The sequence below is a fragment of the Daphnia magna genome, linkage group LG9 (genome assembly GCF_020631705.1).
Source record: "Daphnia magna isolate NIES linkage group LG9, ASM2063170v1.1, whole genome shotgun sequence".
Taxonomy (NCBI): Eukaryota; Metazoa; Arthropoda; class Branchiopoda; order Diplostraca; family Daphniidae; genus Daphnia; species Daphnia magna.
In genome coordinates this window covers 3,215,197-3,238,757 of record NC_059190.1, presented here as the reverse complement: position 1 = coordinate 3,238,757, position 23,561 = coordinate 3,215,197, and the positions used below count along the sequence as shown (strand labels likewise).

At 39.8% G+C, this 23,561-nt stretch overlaps 1 protein-coding gene and 1 long non-coding RNA gene across 15 annotated transcripts; one reads left to right on the top strand and one right to left on the bottom strand.

The window, feature by feature from the left end:
• Positions 1-1,036: 1,036 nt before the first annotated feature.
• LOC116931159 lies at positions 1,037-23,086 on the bottom strand. 14 transcript variants are annotated; one of them, XR_004398763.2, is made up of 9 exons: positions 22,935-23,086; positions 21,595-22,007; positions 14,232-15,175; positions 13,740-13,950; positions 2,690-2,813; positions 2,440-2,606; positions 1,471-2,379; positions 1,300-1,384; positions 1,037-1,240 (listed from the first exon to the last, which is right to left on the bottom strand). It is a non-coding gene; the product is annotated as an uncharacterized LOC116931159 (long non-coding RNA). The 14 variants fall into 14 exon arrangements; XR_004398760.2 differs by having other exon boundaries at positions 21,595-22,010; positions 22,935-23,076; XR_004398764.2 differs by lacking the exon at positions 21,595-22,007 and having other exon boundaries at positions 22,935-23,059.
• On the top strand, positions 4,938-6,029 carry LOC116931137 (cytochrome c oxidase assembly protein COX11, mitochondrial). The gene is made up of 5 exons (XM_032938668.2): positions 4,938-5,264; positions 5,318-5,409; positions 5,465-5,528; positions 5,588-5,755; positions 5,826-6,029. The coding sequence occupies exons 1-5, from the start codon at positions 5,001-5,003 to the stop codon at positions 5,991-5,993; spliced, it is 756 nt and encodes a 251-aa protein (XP_032794559.2). The 5' UTR covers positions 4,938-5,000; the 3' UTR covers positions 5,994-6,029.
• Positions 23,087-23,561: the final 475 nt, after the last annotated feature.

Sequence of the window (23,561 nt, the reverse complement as noted above, 5' to 3'; positions counted from 1 at the left end):
TCGTCTTCGCCTCGCCTTCCTCGCCTCATCGTCTTCGCCTCGCCTTCCTCGCCTCATCGTCTTCGCCTCGCCTTCCTCGCCTCATCGTCTTCGCCTCGCCTTCCTCGCCTCATCGTCTTCGCCTCGCCTTCCTCGCCTCGCCTTCCTCGCCTCATCGTCTTCAAGCTGATCATCTTTATCTCACCGTCATCGTGGAACCTCGCATTTTTGGTATTTTTTTTTTTTTTGTTTTGTTGTTTTGTATTGTTGTATTGTGTATGTTAAAAGTTAACCCGTTGGCTGCCACCCATTTTGCTCCCCTTTTTTTTTTAGTTGTAGGGACCGGCGGCGCTGTTCTGCCCCATGGTTGATCACCCATGGGGTGGGGCAGTCGCCTTGCGCCTTAGGGCGCCGTAGGCAATGCACCAGTAGGGACTTCCCCTTGTCGATGCGATGGTGGAGTACCTGGGGTGTGCATTCCCGTAAAGGTCTCCATCGTCAAGTCAGCCCGGACTTGTCTTTGGACAAGTCCCCCTTTCATCGGATCCCTCTGAAACGATGCGTAGCTAGTGTAGAGAACAACCTATGAGTTGTAATGGCTTGGCAGCCAACGGGTTAACTTAAGTGTTTGTTTTTGTATGCATGTATGTACTGTATTTATTGTATAACATGTGATGTATATATTGAATAACATGTGATGTAAAACTGTGGTGGAATTGTGGGTGGAGGTGGGATAATACAAAACCAATTCCATTTATGTCTTTGTATTTAATTTTAGCATTGAAAAAGAAAACCAATTTCAAGATATGCCAACTTAAATTATCATTTTGTAATATATAGGCAACAACTACTTATGTATTTATACCTAACAAATTAAAGTTTGCAATTCAAATTCTCAACATTGATAGCCCTTATCCTGCCACCAACTTTAAATTTCTGCCACTGCAAACTCAAAGTAGTTTTGTTGAATTCAATTCAAGTTTTGCATTTTGCTCTGTTGACACATTTCACTAACTCTTCTCATGTGCTTTCTCTCTAATAGGCAAATAGCTTCAAAAACTTTTAAATTTCAATATTATTCAATTTCACCATCAATGCAAGAAGACAAAGTTAAATAATCTATATTGGGTTGACAGCCAGTAAATTAGATTCTTGCTCTTGGAATGCTGCTTTCTGAAACCTCACTAACAAACCAAGGAGAGTGTCCTGCAACAGCTACCATGCCAAAATTCCAATGAGTGTGGGAATAAAATGGTTGGTCCTGGCAAAATAGAAAAAATAACAGAAGATCTGCTAATGATGCTTTACTTCCATTCTTACCAATCTGTTTTTCCAAATCAGCCAATGGTGACAAATCAAGTCCAAAATTGATGCTCCACCTCCATGTTATTATTTGTTCCAACACCTCAGAAAAATAAAAAAAATAACAAATAGAGGAACACAATTCTTCATAATGCCAAAGCTATAACATGGCCAAACATTTTCACTTACGGAGGGTGTAGGCCAGGCTCAACACCCAAAGGGGACCATGCCATTTCTGTTACCTATATCCTGACACATGCCAGAATGCTTGTGTGAGATACGTTTAAATGGAAAGATACAAATTTGACAAAAAAGCTTCGACCAGTGGCAAGAAGGGGAATTAGCATGTTGACACGATCAGATCAGACAAAGGCATTCGTATGAATGGCAAGATGTTCTCTATAATTAAATAATGTACAGCTATGAAAAAATTGATAAAAGTAACGTGAAATAGGCAGTTTCTTTGTTGGTTAGAGAGTGTCAATACCCAAGGAATTACGAAAAGCCATATTGAAATAATAACAGATTTTTAAAAAATGGACAACGTATCAGAAGATTATTCGTGGTGACCCATGCTTCCTTCAGTTAAGCGATGGCAGACGAATGTTTAATTGCATTGACGTTGCCAGATCGGGACCAAAAAAAAACATAGATGCACTGCCAATCTGCATCTGCGCTGCCATCTATCGAAATCTATTTTAGTAATTAAGTCTTACTTTTTAAGCCAGACTTATTTTTACAAACTAATACACAAGTTAAAGGGGGAAAAATAAATTATTATAAATATATTATAATAAATTGTTGAATACGATAAAGTCGGTAAAGTAAAACAACATGTGACCTATTACCAGAGTAATAGAATTTTCTATTACTCTGCTATTACTTTAAATAAATTGTTTTCAAAAATGGAGATTGATTCAAAATCTTCAGCTTCCAAGGCAACCCATCCACAAAGCCATGGGTGATATCCATTTGTGAAAACAATAGATCTAAAGCAATAGGTCATGTATTGTTTCATTTTACCAATTTACCCTTTGTTTACAAAACTAGTAACAAGAAACAAATCCAAATCATCCTCCAGCTTTAGGTTTTTTCCTGCTAATTTAAGAATACTAAAAAAAGTGACTTTATTGACATTATTACTTATTTGTCAAATACCTGAACCATCTTTTTACAATCTTTCAATGACACTTGGTTGGCATCAAGACATCCTATGTTCCACGTTCCAAGAGGCAGGAAAATATTTGTGATTAAAGGGTCACCTAAAGAAAGTCCTCAACTACAAATTTCCTTATAAGGGAAGAGTCTTTTAATACTGTGTAGTCCTATGTTCAAAAACAGTTTAACTAATATAAATATTTGTCATAGAATTTCATGTGAAAGCCAAATATAAACCAAAATTACTTACCAAAATGTCGATATAAGTTGATAGGTCACTTACGTGAAGCCAGCATTGTGCAGATCAGCACAATGAGCAGATTTTTCCCACTGTCTATTTTTGCACACTGTAGGGCTGCGGATAGGAACTGCACCTAAAGATATGAAAACATTGTCTGACATTAAATAAAAACTGAAAGAAATAACATGCAAATTGGCAAATATACTGTACTGTCCCTTAGGTTGGTACGGAAAAATTTCAAATTCAGTGTATTAACGAAAGAATGTTTGAAACGGAACGCACTGAACATTTATTAGCTATCCACTATACACCTCTCCAACAAATCTCTCGATAAATCTACTTTCACAAATTCGTCTGCTTGCCTTTTGGAAACGATAAAATCGATTAAAAACTTTGAAGGAAACGGAAGATTAGAATCGATAATAATTATAATTTCTCCTATTGATATCGCTAGATGGCGCTGTTTATAAAGTGGGAAGGTCTACTTTTGTCAAAATCCGCGAAAATTAACATCTCTCGTAATAGACCAAGATCGGATGCTGAGTTGCCAAGGCTGAATTCCGACCTGCGGTATTTGTCCTCTCGGGCCCTATAGGAGGGAAATGAAAAATAATATATTTAATTAAGTTGTAGTTAGGTTTATTACAAAATCTTTTGGAATCGTGTACTATACCTCTGTGCTGATATAATACAAAAAATGTTATCTCCAAAAAAGCTGTTATTTTTCCAGGAAACTTTTTGAAAGGTACTTGTTTACCTTTCCACAACACCCCCTCCCCGTATTACAACTGTAGAACAAGAAGCAGACGTTTTTCTAAGTAAATTTCTGTTTCCTTATGAATAAGTCCTTTAGCATAATCAGATAACTTAAAAAGACTAATTGTGTCAAATAACTCATTACCGACATCACAAACTACACTACTCATGACATAAAAACGAAAACAGTTTGACACTACAGTCACTAGTCACAGTCAATCACTTTACGTCTGCTAAGGTACATTGTAAACAAGTACCTTTCAAAAAGTTTCCTGGAAAAATAACAGCTTTTTTGGAGATAACATTTTTTGTATTATATCAGCACAGAGGTATAGTACACGATTCCAAAAGATTTTGTAATAAAACTAACTACAACTTAATTAAATATATTATTTTTCATTTCCCTCCTATAGGGCCCGAGAGGACAAATACCGCAGGTCGGAATTCAGCCTTGGCAACTCAGCATCCGATCTTGGTCTATTCGATAAATATCAGATGTTATGCTCAAGATTGTACGATTATTTAAGAAAAAGCATTAATTCCCCCCCCCGCCGAGCTGATTTTGTAATTAATAGAAAAAAAATTTTTTTAACGCAACAACTTTGTTCTTTATGATTCTGTGTTTATTTAGAAAATTATAAGCCCATCCGCTCAAAAATAAACTTTTCGTGACTGTCGTTCAATTGCCTTCCCACTTTTGTCAAAATCCACAAAAACGCACATCTCTTGGAATCCAATAAAAATGACACAATTTACTCGTAATTGAACGATGATGTTGAAAACTGTATTAGTTATCTCGTCGGCCGAGCCGTTTTGAAATTTTTCTAATCCAAAGTGCGATTTGCGTAACGACTTTAATCTTCCGTTTTCTACATTTATTTCAAAAACTACAAATCCCAGGCAAAAATAAACTTGATTTTGATGATCCTCGTTACTGTTGTCAAAATCTGAAAAAACGGACATCTCTTAGAATTGATTATAAATTACAGAATATAATCAAAATTGAACGTTGATTTTGAAAACTGTATTAGTTTTCTCGTCATCCGAGTCGTTTTTGAAATTCTTGTGATCCAAAGTGCTATTGGCGCAACCCGGGGGTTATAAGGTTAGTACTAGAAAACAAATATATATATATAATAATAATACCAGGTATATCAGCCCCCAATAGATGTAAAGACGCCAAGCATTCCTTTAGCTAAAGAATTTGTCTTTTGACGTTTACCCTTTGCTTTGACGACGCGTTTTCGGCAACGTAACGTAGCTAACTTCTTTGACAGCTGGGTCGTATTTACGAGATAAGAAACTTTACGATGTAAATTTGAACCCACTTGATTAAAAGCAATATTATTAACTATGAATATCGAGGTTATGAACAAGAGTAACTTGACTTTCTATTTTCGTTTATGCAAAAGGACACTAAGTACCAAAAAGTACTGGCGCGACAGCAGAAACAGAGTTGAATCGTCAATACCCTGATCGCCATCTCTTGGCAAAAAAATCGTTCCAAGTTAAGCAGTTCCGAAGGAAATTTATCGTCTGTTATGGAATACGTCTTCAGCTCAAAATGTTACTTGGAATATTAACTTTTACGTCAAAGTTACCAAACCTTTCCAAGTGCTTCCGAATAACATGGCTGAATAGTGGACCTGTACACAATACGAAAGCGTTAGTGAGATCATTCACAACTACTCGTTGTTGTAATAGTCATCAACATCGGTATCAGGGCGGAGTGAGAAACAAATCTACTGTTTATTATGTAATTGCCCTTGGAGTTCTCGTAGGTGGTCTGAGCTATGCAGCAGTACCACTTTATCGATTGTTTTGTCAGGTAGTGTTGATTTTGCCACCATTTGTGTGATTTAAAATTAAAATCATGTTCAGTCCTACAGCTATGGTGGAACAACGTCTGCTAATCACAGTGCTGAAGGCTTGGAGAATATTGTTCCTAATTCCAAAAGGATTTTAAAGATTAGGTTTTATTTAAACCATATTTTCACATGCCTTTACTAACAATTTAAAATTGAACAGGTTTAATGCTGACACATCATCAAGTCTTACATGGGATTTCAAACCTCAGCAGGCAGAATTGAAAGTATACATAGTAATTTACAAAGTGAATTTATGTCTTCCAAATTCAATTCTCCATTTTAGGTTGCCCTTGGAGAAACAGCTTTGGCTTTCTATACTGCAACAAATAGAACTAATAGACCCATTGATGGAGTTAGCACATATAATGTTGTACCATTTGAAGCTGGACAGTACTTTAACAAAATTCAATGTTTCTGTTTTGAGGAACAACGCCTAAATCCTAACGAACAGGCTAGTCTGTCATCAATGATCACTGACTTTTTGTTTCCTACAGCCCTTGTTTTTGCTTTTGTTTTATCAGGTGGACATGCCCGTCTTCTTCTACATTGATCCTGATTTCGGTGAAGATCCACGTATGGAAAATATTGAATCAATCACATTATCCTATACTTTCTTTGAGGCCAAGGAAGGTGCTGCCTTGGTGAAACCTCCCTATGTCCAAATGAACTTTGTGTATGATGTAACGTGATTGTCGGAGTTTATTAATTTGATGATAGAAACACCATCTTCGTGGTTTTCGTAGTAGTTGTTTTAGTACTTTACAGTTACTTCATAGAAATTTATTTGTTTCGATATCTTCGAACAGACCCATATTTTTATACAATTTCAAACATACCGTGGCCATAGGCACAAGAAGATTTCTTTTCTCCCGCTACTAGAGCTTCAGCGGATAAAAATGACTTCTACCGAATTGAAAATAAACAATGAGACGTATAAAAGCGTAAAGAAGATCTGGCGAAGAAAAAATGAATAGCAGAATTGACGGGTAATAAAGATTGGTACAGGGCATAATGGCTGTTCTGTATGCCGTGAAGCTGAAAGATCTTTGCTGCTGATTATTTTAATTTCAATTCTGCTTTTGTTTTTGTAGATACACCTTTTTAGATGGTGGTTGTTCAATCAAGTATCATGAATTGAACAATAAGTATTCATGCCCCAAGTTTTTACTGGGTAAATTCAGATTGAGAAAGATTATATCGTCAGGAAATTAGTGAATCAAATAGCAAACCAGGAGGATAGGACAAGCTTTTCCCTTGTTATCGATATCAAACGAGTTTAAGAAGCTTCATGCTTATGCAAGGAACGAGGGACATTCTAGTATGCCTGGATGAAATTAAAACTTGTCCAACTTTCGGATTGTCTTTTAGATCGAACACGACTTTGCTCCACGCTCTGAGCAATTTATGAGATTCCCCGAGTGTACTATATATCTATATTCTTCATTACATTCTCACAAAACAATGGAGCCACCTCGTTCCTAACTTCATCACGCCCCTGAGTTAAATGATTTACAAACACTCGTGTCTCCTTAATCAGCAAGATCGCTTTGGACCGCAGACAGTTGGGGCTGGTGGCGTCCTTGACTGACAACAACGTGGCCCCAAAACAAAGGAGGCAGACGAAAAGAAAATAGATCAGAACCCAATGACGTGACGGAAGAGCCAAAGAATTTTTGAGGCGTAGGCAGCAATTGTGTAACATATTGAACGAAAACAGAGGAAATGGGACACAACAATGGTTGGCGTGCTGTACGTGTAGTATACATATTCGGTGACACTGAAGTGAAGACATGTCTTGGCCATGTCGTCGATATGGTGAACATACGGGCAGGGGAAGAAGAGGAAAGTATGCCAAGAAAAAAGGGGACAAACGGTGGAGAAAAAAAAGAGAATCGGAAATGACAAAGTCCATCTTGTTCTCCTTGCAGACGGCTGGATGTAGCCTTTTGCGAACCTATATCGTTCTTAAACACTTCCAATAGCAGTTTTTTTTTTACTCGCATACAGAACATGTCTATCGTACTATACATGGAATAAAAAGCTGTAGCCCGTATAAACAAACCCTAGCAGGAAGGAGCAAAAAAAAAAGGTACATCCATCGTCGATTATGTCCTTCCTGAGCTTTGCAACTTACTTTCACTGTGTTCCTTCGTCCTGTTTACCGTCGTCGATGAAAAAGAAGAAAAATCCCGAAAGAACTTATGACATCATCGATTTTGTTCTTCTTCTTTCTCTTTTGTCGTCATGTCTTATTACTTGTATTCATTTTGAATTTAAAAAAAACAACAGCAAAAGTTGGAATCAACCAAGGAACGTTGCTTTTTAGAAGTTTCATTCTTTACTTGTTCCTTTTCCTCTTGCCAATGCATTTCTTCTTCTTCCCCCTTTTTTTCCAAAATGCCTTTTATTTTTAAATTTTCTCTTCCATCTTTCTTGGGAAAACGATTCAGTTGGAGCCCTTGCGATGGCAAATCTGAAATGACGACGTAATAGACAGACGAAAAATAAGCCCATTGGAATAGATTTAGTAGACGGCTACAATATAGTATATTAGTTGACTTGTCTTTTCGGCGGTATCAAAGTGAACAGCCTTCGGTTCTTTTCCTGTTCCGCCGCATTGCATGGCCTCGATGTTGTTTCGTTTTGTGGCTGTCGTATCTTGGCAAATGGGGACCATCTCGCTGTCTCCGGACTCGACGCTCCAGTTCCATTTATGGCGTCCAGCGATTAAAAGGGAGGAGCTTTCAGCTTTCGTCTCACCACGTAGCTAATCCACGTCGCCCAAACCAGAGCTCATCCGCAATTTATTTTTATTCTGCCGACTATCTGCTCTTCTTTTGTCTCCCTTTTTTTTTTTCTTCTTCTTCTTTCTTTTTTCTTATACCATTCGCTAGTCCTTATTTGTCCAGTATTTTGAAGCCGGCCATTTATTTTATTTTTCCCAATTCAATTGAATCTCTTACTTGTTTCCCTTTGGAATCTTTTATAGACTTTACTCAAGGGATGGCCAAGTGGTAGGTCCGAGTGGACTTCTCTCTCACTCTGTCCCTTTACTTGATTATGTTCGGCTAAAGTGTTTTCCAATGCGGCCCGCCGGAATGGATTTCCAACGGACTATGTTAAAGCCCGCAGCCTTTATTTATTCTCTTTCCTGTCTGTTTCGCAGGCTCTTTCTCTCACGCACCACCTTATAGGACTCAGATGGCCAATAGTCCAATAGCGTCAACTCGATTTTACCGGATTTTACAATGTTTACTCTTCCACCGCCAAACGTAAACCAAATAAAAATATTTAAAAAAACAAACAAAAACCCGAAGCAGCGCTAAAAGGGTTCGAAACTTTTCGGGCCAATGCCACGGTTGCCAACTCGCCAACTTCTATTAGATATTGATAGCTATAGCGCAACCACTTTCGTCTAAGGCAGCGCAAGGATAACTAGGATGGAGTACTTACTTTGCAGCGCGATTCATCTTTGCTTCCTCACGGTTTTGGCGGTACACTCCTTGCGAGTAATTGACTACATCAGACGTTTAGTTTGGCACGTTGACCTTCTTCAAACGAATCAATGCAGAGAGGCTAGTACAGGTATCGATCAATCACATGTCCACGGCGTCAGACATCTTTCCCCCGGGCTTCCCTTTTCTTGCGGTTGAAGTGTTTTCCACTGTTTTTTGTTTTGTTTCTTTTCTTTTTTTTCACGGCAAGAATATGCAAATGCATCGTTCTTTTGTACATCCATTTGGCGTTGAGTGCTATTGGTAACTGTAAAGTTGTTGACGGACTATACGACGTGAACATTAAACCTTCTGCGAGCAGCAGACTGATCAAAAAAGATGGGTTTTGAAAAACGAAACTTTGGATAGCTAGACAAGAATCATGCAAAACACGTTGGAAATAGAGATCGAGTGTACGAATATGTACGTATAGAGAATTCAGTTTTGCTCATCTTTTTTCCCTTTCGTCTATAGTTCTCCTCGTGCCGGCATTGACGGTCGCCTTTCTGTAACTGCGGAAACTGAATCTGATTACACATGACTCGAGTGGATTTTTGAACGAGTTGCTGAATCGGCGGATGATGCGCCAGCAGCAACAAATACAAAAGACCCTCTCTCTCGCTTTCCTGCCAGCTCTCTTTCCGTTCATCTATACGATTACCCTGTCTATCTGTATGGTTGGATAAAAAAGTAGACAGGGGGAATAAGATGGGCAGATAAGAAAGTTAAGGCAAAAATCGTTGGATTTTTCACTATACGGCAGCCAAGTCTTGCGGAAGTAGCAAGAAAAGTCTTTATGACTGTCGAAAACCGTCGTAAAAAAAAAAAGAGAAAGACATCCAAGAATAGTGGGATCTACTTGAGGGAAAAAAAAAATAATAATAAAAGGTTTGCTGTCTTTTGCCGCCGCGTCTTCGGTTGCATCCATTCAGCCCGTCCGGGGCACTGAGGCCGGATTCGTAGGGAACGACTCTTCTCCTTTCGATTTTGCTTCTTTCTTTTTTTTCCACCCTCATAGAGCTACTTGTATATGGATCCTAAAGCAAGTATTTTCTGTTTTATGCGCACGGTGATCCATCAATGTCGGGCAAATAATGTCGTATAGCTTCACCATCATTTCAATATAAAAAAAAAAAATCGCGATGAAAGAATTGGATGGGGCAAAAGACAACAAAAACATTGGAGTGCTCTAGCGGCAGTAAAGTCGATTGAAAACCAGCAAACGAGACGACCCGAAAAAAAAAAAAAATATTTGAACGACGATAAACCCGACAGCTTCCTGTTATTCCAGATTGAAATCGCATCGCCGTGAAATCATTTCGTGTAGCTCCAGTTGCAAAGTCGTTGCGCGTTCGTCAAACGAGAACTAAAAAAAAAAAGAAAATAATAAAAGAAACTCTGGTTTACATTAAGTTCTTGTGAACGCTTGATCGATTACCAACCATCTCTCCATTTCAAAATCGGGTTAAGTAAGAAACGAAGGCAAGAATTCGTTCGAGAGTGAAAGAATTTTCTTCGTCTGTCGTGCGGTGTTGTCGTCGTCAGATTGGTCGGTGGACTGGAATGGGCTTGAGAGAGCGAAAGGAATGCCGGAGCAGAACTTAAACTCGCCCGATCGATAAGGCAACATACTCACACACACACACTATACTCCTATAGTTCCGTACAGCTAATTTGAGGCAAAGAAAAATGATTGCTTTTCTCTTCTTTTGTGTGTGTGTGTGTGTGCTTAGATAGCCCAAAACATCTCCGTCGTCCGCCCGTATTCGGTGCCCTTTTTGCCCTCGTTTTCCCTTTAGGCATCGAGCAACAAAAACAAGATGAACATGTTATGGCTATATAGCTGCTCTCGTTCGTTCAGTTCCGCCGCTGCGCCCGCAAGAAATGAAATAAGGGTTTCTATTTCCCATCGTCAGAGTCAAAAAAGAAACAGGCCGACTATATTTGGTGGAATCTGTAAACATAAAGCATCAGAGGCGTCGACGGATGTTGCGGATGGGGAAAAGGATTGCGAAGTGGAAAAAAACAAAAGCAACAAAACTAGATAAAAACACGGAAAAGGGCTTTGAAGATGTACGAGATGGAAAGAGCTCTATCCAGTGGCTAAACACAGGCAACCACTTGTCGTTAAGTAACGATAACATGACCTTCCCTATGAAAAAAAAAGGGAAGCCGAACTGCCGGCGGAGAAAAATAAGACAAGAAAGCGGGGTCCGCATTAACACGTTCACGCCCGACGATGTTCCAACAAATTGCTCCGGCGCGTGCTGTATCCCAATTTGCCAACGCGATGGAATGGAATGGAAGAAGAAAAAAAAAGAAGAGACTATACCAAGAACCAAACGCGTGTTCTTCGTTAGATCGATTCTATGGTTCAATTATAACGTTATAGCATAGCCCATGATATACTACGGCGGATACGAAAGGATATACCCAAACGATCAAAGTCAAAGTGTTGCGTTCAGCCTCCATAATCCCGAGACAATTCGTTATGCGAATGAGCCGCAACAAGAACTGAAAGGGAAAAAAAAAGAAAACAAGAAAAAAGAAACGAGAGCGACGGATGTAATCTTGTTTTGGTGGATTCCCCCGTGCGTCAAAATGGGTGGGACTTGCACGTCTACCGTTTGCGTATTTTGCATTAGATAGGGCAAAAACTCGACACTCTTCATTTCTTGACATTTGACAGACTTTGCTTTGTGGTCGGTGCACTAACGCCAAAGTGAAAAAACGAACAAACGAATGCGGGGATGTGACAAGAACAGAAGGAAATGAAAGAAGTCGAGTATACGTGGAACCACGTCGAAAGAATCGAAAGATAAAAAGAAAATGCCAAACTAGCGCACATCGGTTTTCTGTTGGCAACTCCCTCATTTTGCGGTACAAAACAACAGACAAATGTTGCGACGCCCAACGATGTCGAGCAGCCCTAAAGAATTCTTCTTTCCCCCTTCGACACGGCATTTGAATACGGCCCAGTTTTGCGTGCAAAACGTTGACTCGTTACAGCTGTACAGTGTAACGTTTGTTTTCAAGTTATCGATTTAAGTACAAGATATGTTTACAGAATGATTTTTAAAAAAAAATCGTTGTTTTCGACGACGAGGGGGGTGGGCTTCGTTAAGAAGCTTATTTGGCATCTGTTGCAAAGCACGTACACCACAAAAGTTAGCCGACGGGTTATGAACGTCCAAGATCATTGCGTACAAGGCTTAACCTCTTTTTTTTCACATTTAGTTTGAAAATGACTGACAAGGCTACTGATTCGCAAGTTCTCCGAACCTGACTGGTTTCACGATGCAATTAATCGATTTACAGATTTAAGTCTGATATGATTTTCGTGTAGCCATCAAAACGAGACCCACTCCTGGATTTCTAGATATATAGTCCCTATACTTAAGTTGTTTACTCGTCTAAACGTACCCAAATTGGTTCTCTTTCTGTTCGTAATTTGACGGACCCAAAGTGACCGATTGTGTTACTATCAAGAGGGACATCGTTCAACAAAATTGGTGCTGGCTATCAGAAATTAAAAGGCATTGTAAGATAGAATTTAAGCAAAAAGAATCATAAAAAATGTATTAAAAAAAAGAAATTTCTTAATACAAGTTGAATCGATAAGCAAATAAAGCCGGTGAAGAGATTCGTATGGCCAGTGCACTTGGACAAAGAAGTCCATTCCACGTTTAAAATTGATTTGACTTGGTGAACTTTGCGTTTCTTTCTTTTTGCATTTGAGTGCCAAACATTGGGACAGCTCTCGTGAAACAGGGAATAAATAAAGAAAGACCGACGAAAAAAAAAGAATCAATGCTCGTGATAAACAAAACAAAAGGCGTAAATAATGCAGTTGCACCGACGTCGCAGATGGTATAAAGGTCTTTGTCAAAAACTATCACATACTTCATATCAGATGATCCGTGGGAGAAAAAAAAAATATACGACGGATGACAGGAGAAGCTTATAGACGAGCTGTGGTATTTGTTGTGTGCATTAGACGCTTATGCTTTCCCTTTTTATTCAAATATTTAAGAGCTGAGCCCCCGATTAGAGCTTACAGCAACTCTATTGGATGCATTAATAAACCATTGATACCTTCAAGGTGAGCTGTCGTAGATGCCACAACGAATTAAAGGCCACAAAGCCCAACGAGCCTTGCCTTCACCAACGTCTAAATATAAAACAGAGAACGGGAGGTGATCTGACGGCCATCAGTTTGCTTCCATCTTGGCTAGTTTCCCATCAATCTACCGAAAGCTTTTTTATCAAAGGATATAAACGATCAACCAAGTAAATACTCATCAACATTTCATTGCCAATAGCAAAGACAAAACTCGGTGACACACGATGGAACATCGCTTGTTTGGCTTCTAAATCTTCGCTTGTACCGACGTTTAATATTTAACAAGGGGGTATATAATTCTATTATCCACCTATAGTCTTCCCTATACGTATATAATGCGGATAATTGGACACCAGTCAGCACAAGAACAAACGAACAGCAGACGAGACCTTGATGTTTTTTTTTCAAACTCGACGGATAGGCAAATTCTAACAGGGACATGAACACGTTCGTATACGGAAAAAGCCCTGCATTAAACATGGCAACCATATCCAGAGGACGGAAGGAAGTGCGTCACGCTCACCATGTAGTGCCCTCACGTGTTACCTGCGTATCCGCGAAACTTTTTTTTGCGCACATTTACAACAATTAAAAGTGAAACTTGGAGGGCAAAACTTTCCCTATTTTTTTTTATTTTTGCACGCAAAGTTATACCACGCTTAACATATCCAAACATCCAGGATCAATTGTGATTTTGGCTTGTGTTTCGCCATTAATATTTTAAGCATCGCTTTACTTCCATTTTGAATCGCAATACTGGCACTCAGACGAGTTACCAATTCCATGTGACACAGGTAAAGTTTAGTTTCTGCACTGACCTTCATTCAACGACGTAGTCGGTTGAAGCCTCACTTTGAAATCTAGCCGACCGTAACGAGCTGGAGTGACGCTGCTGGGCAGAACAATTCTCGAAGAAGAATCTTCTTGCGAATTCTTGCCTCTTTTGCAAAAACAGCCTCAAGAAGGCTTCTCCATTCCGTTCTGTCAGTTTCAATCAAACATGTCCTTAAGCTGAAAAGCGTAACGGGCCTGAATCAAGAGGCAAAGGTTAGTAGATAAACAACGATCTATCAAACCCTATACTTTGTCCTGTACACATTTTTTTGAAGACACAGAGATTAACAAAATTAAAATTAAACTGTTCAAGTGTCAATTAAACTCAATCTTAAAACCCTTAGAGGTTATGTAATGAAAAAAACATGATTGAAAACAAAAGAGAATTTTCTACGTTCAAATGTGCAGGAAATAATAAGATTAAAAAAACACACACACACACAGAATGCCCATTGGATAAAAATAGAAACACTCACATCTGGTTTAAGTTGATTTGCACAATCGAAATCAACACGAAGTCGAAATACGAATGGCAGAGGGAGTCACTAGAGTACCAGCCTTGCACGATTGACGTTGTGACTGCGGTGGAAGATTATAGAGAACTGAAATTGATACGTTTGAATGTCACACGATGACATAAGGATGGGGCAAAAAACTGTGGCATTCAGGAGACAGGGATGACCTTTCTTTAGTAATTTACCGTTCCACAACTCTAGAAATTCCACAGCTGCAGGTAATTTGCAAGGACACAGCTGTAAGTGTAGAGGATAGGCGATCATTTTTAGGATAGGCAGCATGTAGAAAATCACCCATGAAAGTGATGACATAAACCCAACATCACATACTCTTTTAGCTTCAAGTCAATTTGACTTAACAAAGCCCATGACATTAATCAAACGAACGTCACAAAAATTTAAGCATCCGCCCGTAAATAGCTCCGATGCATCGTAATGTACATATCAAACACACATTTTTGTTTTGTTTTCAGCATTAAAATCGAAGAACACGATCGATATCGCACAGTGAAGTTTTAAGCAAATTTACAACTTTCCATTTAAGTAGATCCTATCGTTGTTTCATGTCAGGATTGAGAGACACACGAATTTGTCTGTATAGCGATGATCGCCTGGTCTTAGTATCGCTGGACTGCGATCACGTTTCCATGGCTTTTCTTTTTTACTTTGATGTCTATTGGATTTCCCCCCTTTCTTTTTTGTTCGTCGCTTTTTGTTTGGACGGCAGTCGTGGCCGTTGGCTGTCATCGATGTCGGTCGTATCTCTCCATCACGTCCTTCTATTTTGGCCTCCCCCCGTGATGCACTCGACCCAACGCGTTTTCCCAGCGTCTTCTTATAGCCTTTTCGGCACGACACGGATAGAGAGAGATACGTTGACACCGTTTTGTCTGATTACCTTAAACCTAAAAAATAAAAATAAAACAGCAGAAATATTAAATTTGATTTCTTTGGCTTTTGATCCGATTACACTTGAGCATTTTGTTGATTGGAAAAGAAAACAAAATAAGAACAACTCCGACTTTGCCCAACGGTTACTTTCCTAATGTAATTATCCAGCAGGAGTGGCTATAGAGTTGATGATGGATTTGACGTTACGGTGTATTTAACGACCTATATAATACGTATAGATAATAACAGACAACCATGCTGTAAAAAAAAACCAAAAAAACAAGATGGTTATTACTCGTTGACCTGCCCCCATCATTACGTATACGCGGTCATTTTTTTTTTTTGTGTTTCCCCCCCGTTGAGTTGCACATTAAAAAAGAAACAAATGAAGGGAGATAATAATAACAATCCAAACTGGCCCTGCCCTGTTATACGTAGAATGGAGCAAACGAAAAGAAGTGAATGGCAGTTAATCAAAAGCTCGAGAAACGAGGAGTCAGGCTGGATTGGGGGGAGGCAAGAAGGAGGAGATGGATCTCTTATCTATCTATAAAAGAAAAGGGTGTTGGGGGAACTGTTTGTTTGTTGTTTTTTTTTCGGAACGTTTCCGACAGATCCATCAGTCCGTCACGCACAACGGAGTGGACGGGCCGGTTCTCTATGAAGATTGCTGTTCTTTCATCTCCCGACAACAGCTAACTCACACACTGCAAAGAATGACAAAGAGGAACTCCACCCCCCCAAAAAAAAAGAAAGCGGACAAAGGTATTGAATAAATAGGAAAGAGCAGGCAAAGGTCGAAAGTTTAGGATGCACTCGTTGACGTGTACCACCTTTTATTCTCGTGGATATGGAATCCTCTGAAAACGAAATTAGAAGAAGAGGCCACGCGTTTCTTTTCTTTTTCGCAAGGCGAAAATAGACGCGTCAGACAAATTAGCGCGACATTTAGGAGGTCATTTATTTATATTTTTCACAAAGTTCGGTTAGTGAGCGAGAAATAGAGAGAACTATATAAAACCTTTCTGCGAAATTAGCTTTTAAATTACGTAAGTAGATGATCGGATTTCGATCGACGAGATAGTAGATCAGCGGTGAGTCAGCGAGAACACAGTTGTCTGGCGAAAGCAACGAAAGTTTTGCTTGTCCCGATATAAAACTATCTCGTCCAATATCGATCTATCCCCCTCACACACACACACACACATGCAAAAAGATAACAAATGAGAAACACAAATTTTGGCTGTTAAAACATTCAAAAGCCCTTTCTCCTATTGATTTGTTTCAAACGGAAAGATCAGACTGAAATGCGTTTGTTATCATTGGCCAGTTTGATTGCTAAAAGCTATCGATTAATGCCTCTTCAATTTGCCATCAGTGTTAAGTGGTCGTAGAGAGTCAATTTTATTCCGGTCTTTTTCCTTTCTTTCTTTTTCTTTTCTATTTGCTCTTCCTTGTTGCATTTTGCCCATTGCAAGCGGTATACGTGGAACTCGCCCCTCTCATCCGCTGCCCTGCCATTACATTTATTGATCGAGATTTAGCGGATGTGATCGTTCATTATCTCGGCTGACGGTTGCTGACTGCATCGCAATATCTACACAGCAACCGCAATACGGTTTCCCTCTCTTTTCTTTTCACGTCGAGTGAGTTCTACATATCGTGGGTTTTTCTTTTCTTTTCTTCGGTCCCCATCATGTGCTTTCATGTGAGCGTATAACCATGTCTATGACGCTCGACCATCCCTTCCACGGTGACGAACGAGCAAAAACGACGTGATGCCGAATATATTTATAAGCGAAGAACATTTCTGGTGGTTCTCTCTACATAACCGGTGCTGCCTCTGTTGGATGGATGGATGGGTCGTGTTCTTTCTTGGGGAAAGTCGTTAATAATGTTAGGGAAAATAGCAAGACTCATGAAAATGAAAGGAAATGTCTTTTCTTAATTTCTATTTTCTTTAAGGAAATTAGAGGAAGGTATTCCAATCATGGAGGCGTATTATGTTCCTCGTAACTGTGGAACGAGGCAAACACCCCGATGAACAGACCGACAAGTCGGATAATTACAGTCTATTGTATATCAGAAAGTTTTCAGAGCGTTGACACGGATTTCTATACAGATTAATTATTTTCGTAGACAGTCTCCAGCTTTGATTTCCTTCAACTTGTTTTCTTTTTCTTACCTTCGTTCTAGCTACGCGTATTTTTGTTATTGTTTTCTTTTTTTAAGGTTACGTAAAAAGAATGTCTGGCTTTAATTTAACTACGAGAACTGCGAAACGCGTCAACTCTTTTCATTTTCACCAGGCAATTCCTATATCAAAAGCGCTCACGCATTTCTAGATTACAATCTTTTGTCGGGAATCCTCTTTAATCATCCGCAGAGCGTTGGCGATTCCCAAAGTTTTCGCTCAATTTTTTATTTGATCAATTTCCCATTTATGGCCGTTTGAGTTTCTTTTGAGCGTTGCCAAAGGATGTGGTTGCGTGTTTTCCGAACGATTCTCTCGGGTCTTGGCTTACACAAAAGCTCCCTATCCGGTTGTTAACCAATTCTACGCTGTTTATACGCGCGCACTCAGCGTCCCTTTATTTTTTAGTATTTTTCTTTCTTTTTTATGTTTCGAAACATTTGCATATTTGTTTTTCTCATTTTTTATTATTTTACTTCCTGATATTTTATCATTTCTTATTTGGTTGGGGAATAGCGAAGAGGGGATCTTATGTATGCCAGAAGACGAGAAGTTTGCTTCTTTTCTTTTGCCATTGATATGCCATGTCTTTCGCCGCCGTTGTTTTTCAGCCGAAACTTCTCGTGCGGATGACAAGTTGGCAACTTCCACTCGCCATTCAACGTCTCGCTGTGCAGTAATCGATGAATAGCCAGCCTTGTGTGACGCTTTGTACACCACCATTTCAACTTGTGCGATAACAGAACGGGGAAAAAATAAAATACACAAAAAATGCCGTCAGACGCACACGCGAAACGTTACAAGATATTTCGTTTAGCTCAATTTCAATTTCCTTTTAAGGGGAATTACAATCTGCTTTTTAGCAATTTAATGTTTTGATGTGATTTTATTTGGGTTTTGAAAGTCCTTGTAAAAAATCGCTTCATTAATCTAAGCGTTGAAATTGGGGAAAATCAAGAAATGTTGAGGGGCGCGTTAGTAGTGATGCAACCGCCATTGATGCGGCCTTGAGGAGAAGAGTCGCCATGCGTCGTAAACATCTCCCCACAATTCCTTCTGACGAAGATCCCTGGTTGAATTTCACGTCAATATTGACGCTCTAGTTGGTGATGGAAAAAAACACTCAAGTTTTTGTTTAGATTTCCGTGTTTTGGTTGATCAAAATTGAGTAGCCTCTTTATTTCTCACTTTCCACGTTCTGACGCTCTCCGGTTTATTTAAAGATCAATTCAAAGCTCTTCGGCCTAGTCTACAAGCTCTTCGTCCGTCATGTTTGAAACACTTTTACCTCGTTCATTAACTGCGGAAGCTCACGGTAAAGTGGTCGAGTCATTAAAAACAAGAAGGGAGAAAATGGAAAGCGGAAACATTTTGGCTGCTGCCCCCCAACCTCCCGCACTTTTGTTGTGCGTAGGTCTCACCTCGTGTACAGCCGTCGATCGCAGAGTGTGAAAAGCTCGCAACGCTAATTTATTACAGCCACAGATCTCGTCCCCTCTAATCCCGAAAAGCACTCTTCACGCCTTGTATATTTCCTGATTTTTTTTTTTTACTTCCTCTTTTGTTTCACTCAACGAGAACTTGCGGGAGGCTAGTACTATAACGCCACATCTCAAAATCGAAAGAATTGATCTTAATTCTTTTTTCTTTCATCTCATTTTTCTTGGAGGAGAAATGAGGTTGAAAGAAGGCGGAAATTGCCACGACTACCAGAAGAATGGGGTCTATACACGTACGTTACCCAAGTCTATTAAAATAGCAGAAACAAGAATAGGCAACCCGGATGACATTCAGTGGTATGTACTATACACTTAGACCATTTCAACAAACCCCATCAACTTTGGTTGACGATTTTTTTCTCGGGAAAAAGAAAAAAAATAATAATAATGAGATATCGAAACGTATATTCCCCATTCCCTATTTCTATTTTCCACCATTTTCTAGCATCAAATAACTCGATTTGATATTGTCAAGTTGTCGCGCTAGTTTTGTTGACATGCAGGTCGGGACCAGAGATTCGTGGAAATGAGATACATTGGCATTCCTGTCCTCTAATGTAACTAAACAGCTCGTATGGATCGAGGCCGTCCCACCTCCCGTCAGCCAAGTTTGTTCGCCCGTCAGGTGCAGCGACGGATCCCCCCCCCCGGCAGCAGGTGCTAACATCCGTAACGTGAACAAAACAAAACCAATGCTGGCCTTTGAAAACGCGTTTTTAGCGCAGACCAGTGGATGCGTGTCTATTTAGATGGACAAGTGGCCGTACAACGCACTAACACGCAAAGGACAAACACAGACCGTACATGGACCAAAGGGGGAGGGAAGGGATTTAAACTATAAGGCAGCAGCAGCAGCAAAAATAAATAAATTATAAGAGATGATTGTGTGTATGGCGCTTTTAGGAGCCTCACTAAACAGCAGCCCGCGCATATGTTGGCGTTACGATGAGGCCACTCTGTCTACGTCTGTGCTTCTTCCCTGCATTCGGCCGCCTTTTCTCTCTGTTTTTTTTTTAAGCCCTTCTGTTCTGTGTGAGTTGTGTGTGTGTTGTTGTCCTCACGCGTTTACTCGCTGCGCACTTATGGCCGATATAACGCATTGCCCCATCTGTTAAATGGCGCCAGTGTTTGTCACCTATTTTTTATTTTTTTGCCTCTCCCACAGTTTTGATGTCATTAATGTACCGCCGATTCTCATTTTCTCCTTTGACGGCTTCATCAATCATCGACTTCTTCCTTTTCTATGCCTGTCTCTTTTTTGTGTGATGCGCTTCTACTTTTAACTCTGAATTTGAGAGATCGACTTGTTTTTTTCTCTCTCTCTCTCTTTTCTTTCGGCACTTAAAAAAACAGGTTTTTATCTACACACCACTTTCAATGATTAAAAAAAAAAACGAGAGAGGCTATTTTTAGAAATGAAAGTATAGCCTATTCAAATCCTCTATTTTCTTGTGTGATCCGCTTTTGGACAAACAAATGATATGCATAATTTTTTAATGCTTTTTAGACGCAAACAGGATTCCGTGCTGGGCACAGTGACCCGTGCGTGAATGTGACACGCAAATGTGGGACAAGTGGTGAATGACCCAACATTTTTCTTTTTATTGTCGTCGTCCGAATTAGGAAAAACTGACACAATCGTACGTCCGCACATGTGTAAAGAAAAAAAGAAAAAAGAAACCCAACTGCAGAACCCTACCGGCTTATTCTAATTGGCGTCTAGTTGAACACATGTTCTCCAACTTTGTCTGCTGTGCGTGCGTATAGGACTATATAACTAAGTCCCGTAATCAAACTACATATACAGCACCGTACGCTTCTGACAGGTGTGTCTGCGTGACAGCTCAACTCAGCCCCACGTCACGTTGAGGTCACCCCGACAACTTGATTTCGAACAAAACAAAAGCCGAAGCCCCATCCCTTTTCGCTTCCTCTTATTGAAATTTCTCCTCAACTTTGGTCGAGATTTTAAATATTAGTCTGCAACATCCTTAACAGAAAGTGTAGCAAATATTCAGGTGCAAATCGACGAGGACGTAAAAATGGAGATCGCTTCTACACGTGCAACTCGAACAAATGTTGAAAATCAAAACACAAGAGATGAAATAGAAGATGCACACGAGAGCGTAAAGCAAGTGTCCCTTTTTGCTCTAATTAAGGCGTTCTTACATATCCATTATAAAGTTTGCTACGATTTTTTGTTTGAAGCGATTAAGTTTGCCCTTATACGTATATCCGCTGTTATATTACGTTGACGAATGCCAGTGTTTTATCAGTTTGAATGCCAAAGTTTAGGGTCGCTAATGAGTTGGCCGTATATAGTTTCCGGCGGCTCGACTGTTTTTTCGTCAAACAAGATGTCCCAGTTTGTTTTTTTTTTTAAATTCGAGTCCCTATATACTGCGTGTGTGTGAGTAGTAAATGACACGTTGCCAAGAACCCCGTTTTCTTTAGGAAGGGGGATTGCAATTTTTGTTGCAATCGTTTTCATCACCATAACAGTCGCTCGTTATCCCCCCCCCCCGAAAAATAAAATTTTTGTTTAGGACAATCCAGAAATATCGTAAAGACGAACTGATTGGATTGCACATCGTCACTAACCTACTCGCCTCTAAGCGATCCAAATAATAATTGCGGGGGGGCAAAGTCAAATACGTTTGAAATGCAATTTTCTTCTAGAACTGAAAATTGCATCTCTTTTCGCGATTGGACGCAAGAAACTGAACGAAATTCGCCTTACTTTGCTGCGTGCCATGTTGAAGTCTTTGTTCTTTATTGGACTGCAGAAAAGCCTTATAAACAAATGGCGGTGATGGGCTCATCTCTAGAGCCGAATGTGATGCATGGTCATGTCGGGTCTAATGTTGTTGAAGGAGGTGGGGGGGAACTAACGGCACACAACAGCGGAGACGCCAATTCTGCATAACTATCCCGCAGCTAGCGGTTTTTTTCTCTTTTTCTCCGAAAATGTATATAGATTTAGGCGAACAGTTTAGGGCTGTGTTGTAAAGCTATGATAATAGACGCCGTGTTATATCCATAGGAAACACACGGCCCGTCTGCGATGTGGGGCAATTGTTTGTCCTGGCGTGACGTACAGCGTCTACACTTGCAATTCTTTTTCTTTTCTTTTTTTTCAGGATAGGACCAGCCCTTCTTTCACCACACACATAAAACAAAAAAACAAAAAAAAAAAAGGTTAAGATCATTTAAGAACAAAAGAAAAGTCATAGAAATAAATCTATAAGCACACAAAAAAAAAAAGAAACTATGAGTCTGAACTGGTCGTAGACTTCTGCTGGATGGCTGCCCAGCAGCATCTTTCACTTTTTCTGTCCCTTTTTTCTCTCCTCTTGGCCGATGTTATATATCTTCTTCTTCCTTTCTTTCTTTTTGTGTGCGTGTGTGTGCAACGGTTAACGAAAAATAAAAAGGGATGGCACACATTTTGGGAGACGGACGAGCCGTGGAAACCTATCGGTGAGTGCACACACATGGACAAACTTTGAACAGATAGCAAGTTAAAGAGTGAGAATGGAGGGGCAGAGGGCGTTGCGGCTGGCCCCGGCCAACGTGGCATAAAATACAAGGATTCTTGTCAAATGAAATCGAGTGAAAATTATATGTGACTGCCCTTACCCACTCACTCGTCTTTGGCCCCGTTTTCACGTGTGTGTGTGTTAAAGAAATGGAGTGGGGAGGTCGGGCCAGTTGATGCAACGAGGCAGGTTTATAACCTGCCTTGGCTCTTATTCCACGATATAGCCCCCCAACCAACCCCACAATTTGTTGAGTTTGGGTTTTTTGTTTTGTTTTCTAGGACGAATGGCCGACACAACAAAAGTCAGCAGTCTGTGTACGGCTGTGAAATCAAAGTTTGAATGTACGTGTTTGTACTAGAGAACAAATCGAGCAAAAAAACTTGTAAGGTTTTGAAATAGACAACCTTTTTCTTTTGTTGCACTGGTGTGCTCTCCAATCTTTAATTGAATCTCGAAAACTTTTGACTCTAAAGTTTTCTCGTTACGTCCCCCCCTTTCTTTTCATTTTGCTATACTAACAGTAAAAGATCGTATATACCTTCAAATCGGTGAGATTCTCCACGATGTTAATACAAAAAACATTGAATCGTTATACGTGTCACTTTTTACAGCTTTAAGCCGTTGAGTTCTGGCCTAGTTTGTTTTTAGTTAGCAGACGACGCGATTTTAACTTCGAACTTTGCCGCTGGGTTTTTTTTTTTTTTTTCAGGGAAAGTTAAAGAGGGAGAAGACGAAAAGTCGATGCATAACTAATGTCGGTGTGAAATCAGTCACGTGCTGGCGTTATATAGCCTGTGCGTCTATCTAGTATGGAAATCCCCTTCAAATCGAATAAAAGTAGCGACCTCTACGTAGAGAGTGTAGTGGAGTGTATTAGTCATTGTGTACGCCATAAGTCGGTGTAGGCTCTTTTTGCCTGTACATCAAAAATAAAAAGGGGGGAGTCGGACGGCCAATCGGATGAGATCAGAAAATTGGAATTGACGATGTGTTTTTGTGATGTTGTTGGGAACAAAGTCACAGACTCGAGTCGAGTGACGCCCTAGTGCCGAATGGGTTAAGTGGGATGGTCATAGAGGACACGAAAACGAATTTGAATATAACGGGATGACGCGACACATGATGTGTCACGCATGGAAAACATTTTTTTTTTGAAAGCGACTTA

Excerpts from the sequence above, each read along its gene's own strand:
- LOC116931137 (XM_032938668.2), top strand. The coding sequence starts at position 5,001 with ATGTTACTTGGAATATTAACTTTTACGTCAAAGTTACCAAACCTTTCC. Across the intron at positions 5,265-5,317 it reads TTTATCGATTGTTTTGTCAG|TCCTACAGCTATGGTGGAAC; the intron begins GTAGTGTTGATT and ends AATCATGTTCAG. Across the intron at positions 5,410-5,464 it reads AAAAGGATTTTAAAGATTAG|GTTTAATGCTGACACATCAT; the intron begins GTTTTATTTAAA and ends AAAATTGAACAG.